The sequence below is a fragment of the Aegilops tauschii genome, chromosome 7 (assembly GCF_002575655.3).
Source record: "Aegilops tauschii subsp. strangulata cultivar AL8/78 chromosome 7, Aet v6.0, whole genome shotgun sequence".
Classification (NCBI taxonomy): domain Eukaryota; kingdom Viridiplantae; phylum Streptophyta; class Magnoliopsida; order Poales; family Poaceae; genus Aegilops; species Aegilops tauschii.
The window spans coordinates 225716430-225726668 of NC_053041.3; the positions used below are offsets into that span (position 1 = coordinate 225716430).

Sequence of the window (10239 nt, forward strand, 5' to 3'; positions counted from 1 at the left end):
AGAGCTCAGAGAAAGAGAGAAATGGGGTTGGCTCGTTGTTTTGGTCGATCAAGTGTGGTGATACTGAATCATAAGTCAGTTGGCGGCGGGATTTAGTGTAATTTTCTTCAAGCCCTCAATTCCTAGATCCCCAAAACTTGATTTCTTTGGCTTCACATTTTTGTAACATGAGTAGACCTCGGATGAGGGAATTCAACTATGCGGAGTTGGACCATTCAGGGCTCCGCGTGTTGAGTTTATGGAGCACGGAGGCACATGTGTAAATGTGTAAATATACTATCCATTGAAAATCACGTTTCCACTTCTACTCCAACATGTAAGTTTTTGTTTTGTTTCCATATGTTCCCGTTCTGTTTGTGAAGCTGGACTCCGTTTCTGTTTTCCTCTCAAACAGACAGAAACGTTTCTTTTTTGAGAAACTGCACTGCTTTTCATATCCATGCAGTTTCTTTATTCCCCACACAAAATGTCCATATCATCTGCAGACCTATTCCACTAGCTAATTGCTCGTGCATTGCAACATGGGGATACACATTCTAGCGGTTCAACAATCTTGTCCGACATATACTTTACCCCAATCATATTCTCGATTTTGGTAAGATTTAATTTAACTTGAGTATGTATAGAGGAACACAAGAATTTTTTTAATTTTTTGTAATATTTGATTTGATTTGGGTATGGATAAGGGAAGACAAAGAAATTTTTGATTTTATTGAGATTTTGGTAAGATTTATTTGATTTGATTGAATTAATGCATGATATGGTGTTGAGAAAGTATTGATTTGATTTAGATTATTCCGGTTTACTAGAATTTACGTTGATTTTTATTACGTGTGGTATCAGTTGAGATTAAAAACAAAATCATCTGAAAATCAAAGCGGAAAGGAGAGTGTGGGGAGGAAAAACCGAGGGAGAAGTGAGGCGAACTTGCCAACTCGCAAGTAGAGGTGCTCATCGGAGGTAGGGTGTGCGTGTGTGCGTTTATATGGGTGAGTATATGCGCGTATATACGAGCGCTTGCATATGTACCGTGTTAAAAAAAACTCCCAAGTAGAGATTGTGTTGCAAATTTTTGTTCTAACTTTTTTTTCATGAAGAAAAGGTGTGTGCTCTGTTTGGGCTGGTGTACAACGGGACCAGCCCATGACATACGAAGGCAGCAGTTTGCAAATGTCAGCTCGAAACGGCCTGTAAAGTACTACATCGATCCCTTCGTGTGAACGTGCGCTCATCCCACCGACCCAGAAAGGCGTACCGAATTCGAAATTCGAAATCTGAAGCAACCGTTGGAGCGCCTTCCCTCAAACGGCTCTCTCGCATACAAATCTCCCCCACGATCCCCTCCCCAATCACAAACCCTAACCCCAGCCGCCCCCCCATTCCCAACCCACCACCAAATCATCCATCTCGCACGGCAGCCCACCAGAGAGGAAGAGGCCGAGGGAGAGCGGATCTGCGCGATGGCGACGCTCCAGCACCAGAACCAGGGGGCAGCGGCGCCGATGACCACCACGGGCGGCGGGCTGCGCGCCATGGACCTCTACGAGAAGCTGGAGAAGGTCGGGGAGGGCACCTACGGGAAGGTGTACAAGGCCCGGGAGAAGGCGACGGGCCGGATCGTGGCGCTCAAGAAGACGCGCCTCCCGGAGGACGACGAGGGCGTGCCCCCCACGGCGCTCAGGGAGGTCTCGCTGCTGCGGATGCTGTCGCAGGACCCGCACGTCGTGCGCCTGCTGGATCTCAAGCAGGGCCAGAACAAGGAGGGCCAGACCATCCTCTACCTGGTGTTCGAGTACATGGACACCGACCTCAAGAAGTTCATCCGCGGCCACCGCCAGAACCACGAGAAGATCCCCGCCCACACCGTCAAGGTATATCCCTCTCTTCGCCGATCTCGCTTCTTTTGTTGTTCGTTTTCCATGCCTTGCACGCGAGGTGTTTGTTTGAATGCACATACAGTGATTGATTCGGTTTTTGGTGAACTGGTGATCCGTGCTTGCAGATCCTGATGTACCAGCTCTGCAAGGGCGTGGCTTTCTGCCACGGACGCGGTGTCCTGCACCGTGACCTCAAGCCGCACAACCTGCTCATGGACCGCAAGACCATGGCTCTCAAGATCGCCGATCTTGGGCTCAGTCGTGCCTTCACGGTTCCTCTCAAGAAGTACACACACGAGGTACGGTTCCTGGTTCTGTTACCAGTATTAGTGCCGGATTGCTGTCTGATTCTGCATGATTCACGCCACTTGATCTGTTCATGACGCAGTCTGAATTCTTTTGCAGATCCTTACTCTGTGGTACAGAGCTCCTGAGGTCCTTCTTGGCGCCACACACTACTCAACGCCGGTTGACATGTGGTCTGTGGGCTGCATATTTGGTATGATGTACTTAACGTTGTAAATTAGCGTACTTTGAGAATTTAATCCTCTTAGGTAGATATGCTGAATTCCTTGTAAATGGCAGCTGAATTGATCACTACCACGGCACTTTTCCCTGGAGACTCTGAGGTGCAGCAGCTCCTGCACATTTTCAAGTACAGTACCACGCCTCGTCACACTTGCTTGTTATCTCACTTGGCATCATTAGGGGATATCAGATGTTGATGGTCTATATTGGTATTTGAATGCTAGGTTGCTGGGCACTCCAAATGAGGATGTCTGGCCAGGAGTAGGCAAACTCCCCAACTGGCATGAGTACCCTCAGTGGAACGTCTCAAAGCTGTCTTCTGTAATTCCTAGTCTCGATGCCGATGGTATCGATCTGCTTGAGGTGAGTAATCAATGCATCCATGCTACTTTATCCTTGAAGAAAATATAGAAGCAGATGTGCTCTTGTGAGAATCTGGTGCTAACTTATAGCTTTGATCCTTTGCAGAAAATGCTGCAGTATGAGCCGGCAAAGCGGATCTCTGCGAAGAAGGCCATGGAGCACCCATACTTCGATGATGTGGACAAGGCGCTGTACTGAAGCTGTCTTCGTGGCTAGCAAGAAGCGGATTTCTTGTGATTTGTGCTTGTCCTGAAGCATATCTTTTGCTTCCAGGGCAGGCATCTTTACCTCTGTTATTCCAGCTGCCATTTAGTTTTGCCCCATTGACTGATGGTTGTAATGGATAGTGACTCTGGAGTTATGCATAATTAAACGCCTCTTGCCAGGCGTTAAGTACTGGTCTTGTGAAGCACTACTTCTGCTTCAAAATCAGGCTTTACCTCTTTTTCTAGCTGCTATTTATAGTGTATGCCATTCATTTTTGTTTCTGATGGATAACTGAAAAATCGTCTTGATGGACTTGTGAGATTATCTAATTTCGTCTCGATGCTCTTACAGAAGTCCTCGTGCTTTGTTTGTGCTCTGAGACTTGGATATGGAGCGTAATTTAACTTGGACTACAACTAATTGTTGCAGATTAGATTAGTAGATTGGCCTATGGTCCTCTAATCTTTTGTACTGTATTTGAAGGGTCACTTTATAATCGTTATATTCTGATTCCCGGAATTGTACTCGTCCAGTCACCCTTGAGCTGAACTGCCAGAACATGTTTAGTGTAAATGATGATGTGTCATCTTGGCTTATGGTGCATGAACATGTAGACGGGAGAGTTTGTAATACAATAGATGTTGTATTGATGGGGTGCTGGTGCACGTATATATAATATAAGGGAAGGCCTCTACCTCAACTATACAACACTAGGAGATGGGCCACAAATCCAATACACGTGCAATACATAATACATACTCAACACCCACCCACCCACCCCCCCCCCCCTAGTCGAAGCGTCGCCGGAGACACAGAGACTGGACCGAAACTCCTTGAAGACGGGAGTAGGCAATCCCTTAGTCATCACATCAGCAAACTGTTGCGTCGTCGGCACGTGGAGAACCCGAACACGGCCAAGGGCAACCTGCTCGCGCACGAAGTGAATATCGAGCTCAATATGCTTCGTCCGTCGATGGTGCACTGGGTTGGCGGAGAGGTAGAACGCGCTGACGTTATCGCAGTAGACAAGAGTGGCCTTGTGAACATCACAAAGCAACTCCTGGAGCAGCTGACGTATCCAAGAGCACTCGGCCACGACATTAGCCACGGCGCGATACTCTGCCTCGGCGCTGGAGCGGGAGACCGTGGCTGCCGCTTCGATGACCAAGAGATCAACGAGGGCCCAAGGTAGACGCAGTAGCCTGACGTAGAGCGTCGCGTGTCGGGGCAGCCAACCCAGTCGGCATCCAAGTAGGCCATGAGGTCGGTGGAAGCGGAGGCCGTCAGGGTGAGTCCCAAGGACATGGTGCCGCGTATGTAACGGAGAATACGCTTCACCAGAGTCCAGTGAGAGTCATGCGGGGTGTGCATATGGAGGCACACCTGCTGGACAGCGTACTGCAGGTCGGGGCGAGTCAGCGTCAGGTACTGTAAAGCACCGACAATAGAGCGATAAAACGCTCCATCGGATGCAAGAGACCCCTCGAGAGCAGAGACCTTCTCCTTTGTGTCGACGGGGGTGGGCGCCGGCTTGCAGTTAAGCATACCGGCACGCTCCAGGAGCTCGTGGGCGTACTTCTGCTGATGCAGAAAGAAGCCGTCAGTCCGTCGGACCACCTCGATGCCGAGGAAGTAGTGTAGGGGCCCCAAGTCCTTGAGGGCGAACTCATCACGAAGACGAGCAGTCAGCCGCTGAAGGAGGTCGGGGGCGGACGCCGTGAGGATGATGTCGTCGATATAGAGCAGCAGATATGCAGTGTCAACTCCCTGATGATACATGAAGAGTGAAGCATCGGAGCGAGTGGACCGAAATCCGAGAGACTGCAGGAAGGCTGTGATACGCTGGTACCAAGCCCGAGGTGCCTGCTTCAACCCGTAAAGAGAACGGGAGAGCAAGCACACGAAGTCGGGGTGCTCGGCGTCGACGAAACCAGTGGGCTGCTCACAGAACACCTGCTCGGCGAGATGGCCGTGCAAGAAGGCGTTGGAGACATCCAACTGGTGCACAGGCCAGGCGCGCGAGACCGCCAGCTGAAGCACGACGCAAATCGTGCCGGGTTTCACAACCAGGGCGAAGGTGTCGGTGAAGTCCACGCCCGCGCGCTGCCGAAAACCACGAACCACCCACCGAGCCTTGTAGCGCTCGAGAGAACCGTCCGGGCGGTCTTGTGGCGAAACACCCACTTGCCAGAGATGATGTTGGCACGAGGGGGCGCGGAACAAGCTGCCACGTGCGGTTGCGATGTAAGGCGTCGAACTCCTCCTGCATCGCAGCTAGCCAGTGGGGATCCCGAAGGGCAGCGCGAGCGGAGGTGGGGACGGGTGAAGGCGTCGACGTCGAGGCGGCGCACACATACTCGTCGGCGGAGTAGCGCATGCTGGGCCGAAGCACTCCTGCTCGGGCACGTGTAGTCACGCCAAGTGGCGGGGCAGTAGGGCCGGCGGGGGCACCCGGTGCGGCTGGGGGGCCGCGGCGGCAGCAGCGTCGGCCGAGCCGGTGGCGGAAGAGGCGACGAGCGAGGGTGACGTCGATCCCGTCGCAGGGTGGGCGGGCGGGGTGCCGGGCTCAACCTCGTATGAGGGAGACGAGGACTCGGGGGCCCGCTCGGACTCGACCTCGGGGGAGGGAGTCACAAAGCCAGGTGGTGGCGGCAGAGGGCGCTGTGCCGGGGGGGGCGCCGGGGGCTGCCGCCACGCATCGCTCCACAAAGGGGGCGCAGGGGCCGGCGCTGAAGGGGCCGAAGCCGTAGGAACCTAAAAAAGGGAACACCGTCTCGACAAAGTACACATGCCTCGAGGTGTGCACACGATGAGTGACAGGATCATAGCACCGGTAACCTTTGATGTTAGGGGGGGTAGCCAAGGAAGACGCATGGGACGGATTGTGGTGCGAGCTTGTGTGGCGTGGTGGACACGGTGCTAGGATAACAGAGACACCCGAAGATGCGGAGACCATCATAGGACGGTGGTGTGCCGAAGAGAAGGTGGTGAGGGGCGTAGTTCCACCGAGGGCGACATGGACGAATGTTAACTAAGAGAGTGGCGGTAGCGAGGGTATCGGGCCAAAACCGAGCGGGCACGTTAGAGTGAAAGAGTAACGTGCGAACACAGTCATTAAGAGTGCGGAGAATGCTCTCGGCGCGGCCGTTCTGCTGGGAAGTGTAGGGGCAAGTCAGACGAAAGGTGGTGCCGTGAGAGGCGAGAAGTGTGCGAAAAGCGACGTTGTCAAACTCTTTTCCGTTATCAGTTTGGAGTGCGAGTATGGGGCGACCGAATTGGGTGGTGACATAGGAATAAAAGGCGATGAGTGTGGCTAAAGCATCGGATTTACGACGAAGGGGAAAAGTCCACACATAATGAGAATAATCATCTAAAATCACCAAGTAGTATAGATAGCCCGTGTTACTCGCAACGGGAGATGTCCAAACATCACTATGAAGTAATTGAAACGGAAAAGTGGAAACTGAAGAAGACACACTAAAGGGAAGACGAACGTGCTTGCCTAAGCGACAAGCCTCACAAGAGTGCTCGTCGAGCTTATCACATGAGAAAGAGAAACTCCTAAGAATTTGACGTAAGACAGTGTGGTTGGGGTGACCCAAGCGAGCGTGCCAAAGGTCAACGCAGGCGGCAAGGGCGACGGGTGTGGATGTGGAGGCGCCGGCGTGCACGGGGTAGAGCTCATCGGGACTGTCACATCGGTGAAGGACCATCCGGATACGGGCGTCTTTCACAGAAAATCCAACACCGTCAAATTCAACAGTAAGTGGGTTCTCACGAGTAAGACGACGAACGGAAACTAGGTTCGTGACTAAATCAGGTGAAACAAGAACATTAGACATAGTGATGGGTGTGGAAGTGGAGGGAAAGCTAGTGCTACCGATATGAGTAATAGGTAAGGAGGAGCCGTTGCCGATGGTGATACGAGTGGGTGTGTGAACGGGAGTGGAGGAGGTTAGGTTACCGGGATGAGCTGCCATGTGCGCAGTAGCACCTAAGTCCATATACCAGTCGCCTCCACCGACAGAGCTACTCGACGACGGCACAGAGTGCTGGGCGGCGAGGAGGGCGGGGTCCCGTGGCACAGGTACCGGCGGCAGCAGAAGGCCCCCGTAGGGCGGCGCCGGGACGGGCGGGCCATAACCACCGAGAGGCGGCGACGCAAGGAGGGCGCCGTAGCCGGCGCCAATCGGCTGGAAGGGCGCGCTGATGAACGCCTGGTGGCCAGCGGGGCGAGCCTGCTGATAGTGCAGCGCCTCCCCGGCATCCTGGGCCTGCTGCTGCTGCAAGCGGCGGCGACCGCCGCCACGCCGGTTGCGTCGGTCCCCTCCCCCTTGCGGGTGCTGCGGGGGAGGCGCTGGTGGCAACGGGTAGCACCCGGCGGGTGCGGGAGGACGAGACTGGATCGGCGCGGCCGGTGGAGCGGTTCCGCCGGAAATGGTGAAGTAGCCCGGAGAGTCCATGAAAGATGTCAGAAGCGGCAGGAGGAGGAAGCGGGCGGCGGCGGCGGCACGTGGGAGCGCATGGCGGCGGCGGCGGTGGGGAGCGGCGGCGGCGCGTGAGGAGGCGTTGCGCGGCGGCGGCGCGCGCGGGGAAGGCGCTGCGCGGCGGCGGCGGCGGTGGGAGCGGCGGTGGCGCACGAGGAAACGCTGCGCGGCGGCGGCGGCGGCTCGGGCGAGAAGGCAGAGCGGGGCGGCTGCAGCAAGTAGAAGGATCGGTAGTAGTACTAGATGGATGCAATCAGAATCATCACGTACGTGCAACCAGCTAGCAAGCTAGATGAATTATGCTAATGGATGGATTATGCTAATGCAGCGCGCGACTGGAGCGGCGCGTGGGATCGCGCGGGCGGCTCGCGGGGAAAGCTGCGGCGGCGTCGCGGAGTGGACAGGCGGCGGCAGGGGAGATGCGGCGGCGGCGGCGCGTGAGGAGGCGCGCGGCGGCGGCGGAAAGCTAGGTCAGAACCTAAAAACTGATACCATATAGACGGAAGAGTTTGTAATACAATAGACGTTGTATTGATAGGCGACACATATATCTACTTCTAGTAGGGTCTCATATGTGTGTGTTTATACTCAAAACTTCTACTTTTAGTTGACACATATATCTAACCAAACAAAGTCCAATTGGTCATCAAACATTTTTTTTACGTGGGGCATCAAATATTTCAATAGCATTAGAAAGTAGATAGTTCAAATATAGGGGTTCCGCACACATATATTAGAGCTCCTGCTGGAGGTACCAATCTTGCAAGCTCTGCCTCTCCTCTATATCCGTGAGGAGCTTCAGTTACCAACCCAGCAAGTTCTTGGGACAGAGGTAGGTAGGCGTGGAGGCAAGGGGAGCTTCAGTTACCAACCTTGCTTGGGAGCAGCAGATGCTGATTGGACTGAAGTTCCTACGGTGGCAATCTTAGTTCTTTTCCTCTTAGGCTTAGGCAGTGGGGCTTTCTCTTGTGAACTAACAACTATTTCTTGCTCAGGAAAAGATCATGCATCCATGTTGCTCTCTGAATAATGGATTGTAGCATTCGAATATGTTCCTGACGTCTTGAAGCAAGCTGAACTAAGATGATCGAACAAGCAAACGAGTTGAACACTGACAAGCCGAGCACAACAAGTGATGAGTGGATTTTACACTCATATTTTCTTGAATTTTAAAATGAATATTCTTAGATGTTCTCTGTGATTATCTCTTCAATTAACTACTATTCACTAGTAATTTGCAAAGGTGCGCAAATCACCATGCTTTAAATTTTTGTTGAAGATATGGAGATAATCCGGAGGAAATAAAGACATAACCAGCAAGCACTTATAAGTGGATCAAATATAGGATTTAGTTTATTTGATTGCATAATAGAAAAAACAAAATGCTTTTTCAAGAGGCTTGAGTGAATGCAAAATTCCCTAAAATGTAATACAAATGAATCCTTGAAAAATCCTGTTACCTCCATGGGAAAATAAGTGACTGGTCTAATTCAAATTAAAACCACATCACTTATTTTTGAAGTGAAGGAGTATAGGATTCAAAATCCTACTCGCTCCATCCCAAAAATAAGTGTCTCAACTTTGTACTAACTTCAGTATAATTTTGTAATAAAGTTGAGGCACTTATTTTGGGACGGATGGAGAATTAATCAAGCACATGATACAACCCTAACTCTCCGGTAACTCCAACCATGCCATCACCTCCGCCCTATGCTCCCGTAACCCAATCTCTCATGTAACCCTAACCACGCCGTTACTACCGCCCCTTTTCTCCTTCTCCCCCTTGCCACTGCCAAGAAAAGCTTGTTGGCGACCCGTGGCACCGGTATCCTCTTCTCATGTGGCAGCATCGGGAACTTTCAACCAGATCTCATGGGGGTTGCGCGCCCAGGCCTGCACGCGACAGCTACATCATCCCAGATGAGACTGCCCTATGCGGATGTGGAGTGTGTCCCCAGAGTTGTGCGGTGCCTGCTGAGTAGTCTAGGTGGTGGATCCGCGTGATGGTGTGCTCATACTTCATCCGGCGGAACACCATTCTGGTGGGGCTGAAGTTTAATAGATATTAAAGTTAGCACCACATAAAAACATTCCCCCTGGCCTTCTTCCCTAATCGAAGATTGGAGAAAGAAGATCTAAGAGGGCGTGCCCCATGCTACTTGGGCAGAGCATAAGCTAGTGATGCTTTTGACTACTGGACTTTAGCCATCTAGGGTGCGGCACTCAACGCTTGTATTGCTCTCCCACAACTCCGTTTTCACGGTTTAGGCTGCTCCCATTTCGCTCGCCTTGAATTAAGAATTCTCACAATAACAAGGTCTACTCGATGTTAATTAGGCGCAAATGAAACTTTAGCAAAAATCTTGTAAAACAAAAAAAGGGATATTCAATTACCATATGTCTGTTTTCAAAGCACAAAGAGTTCTTGACAAGATTCGCTGGTGTTACTACAAAGAGAATTAATGAATCCTAAGGCAAAGGGGCGAGAAACTCAAGGCCACTCTTCCTCTGGGCTTTCTTTCCGCACTGGTGAAATAATGTCAGGTGAATTAGCCGAATTTGCAGGGATCTTGGCGGAGGCTTCCCGATAAATAGTAACGATCAGTCGAAGAACACCATGCATTGATGGGTGTCGAAGAAAAATTGAGCGTTTCTTGTCACAACCTTTCTTTGTGCGACTGATTTCCAACTCTTCTTTGCTAGCGCTTGACTCCTTAGAGCCGCATCCGTGGGATATCTCCAACAAGGCATGTTACTTGCGTCGTGATTATTGCTCG

The 10239-nt window shown here is 51.9% G+C and overlaps 1 protein-coding gene across 1 annotated transcript; it reads left to right on the forward strand.

Moving 5' to 3' along the window:
• Positions 1-1236: 1236 nt before the first annotated feature.
• Positions 1237-3328, forward strand: LOC109746632 (cyclin-dependent kinase B2-1). The gene is made up of 6 exons (XM_073506014.1): positions 1237-1871; positions 2003-2176; positions 2283-2376; positions 2463-2532; positions 2630-2768; positions 2874-3328. The coding sequence occupies exons 1-6, from the start codon at positions 1461-1463 to the stop codon at positions 2964-2966; spliced, it is 981 nt and encodes a 326-aa protein (XP_073362115.1). The 5' UTR covers positions 1237-1460; the 3' UTR covers positions 2967-3328.
• The last annotated feature ends 6911 nt before the right edge of the window (positions 3329-10239 follow it).

What these genes read in the sequence shown, in the direction of transcription:
- LOC109746632 (XM_073506014.1), top strand. Translation starts at nt 1,461, where the DNA reads ATGGCGACGCTCCAGCACCAGAACCAGGGGGCAGCGGCGCCGATGACC. An exon ending in CAGCTCCTGCACATTTTCAA is followed by an intron (nt 2,533 to 2,629) that starts GTACAGTACCAC and finishes TTTGAATGCTAG; the next exon opens with GTTGCTGGGCACTCCAAATG. An exon ending in ATGGTATCGATCTGCTTGAG is followed by an intron (nt 2,769 to 2,873) that starts GTGAGTAATCAA and finishes GATCCTTTGCAG; the next exon opens with AAAATGCTGCAGTATGAGCC.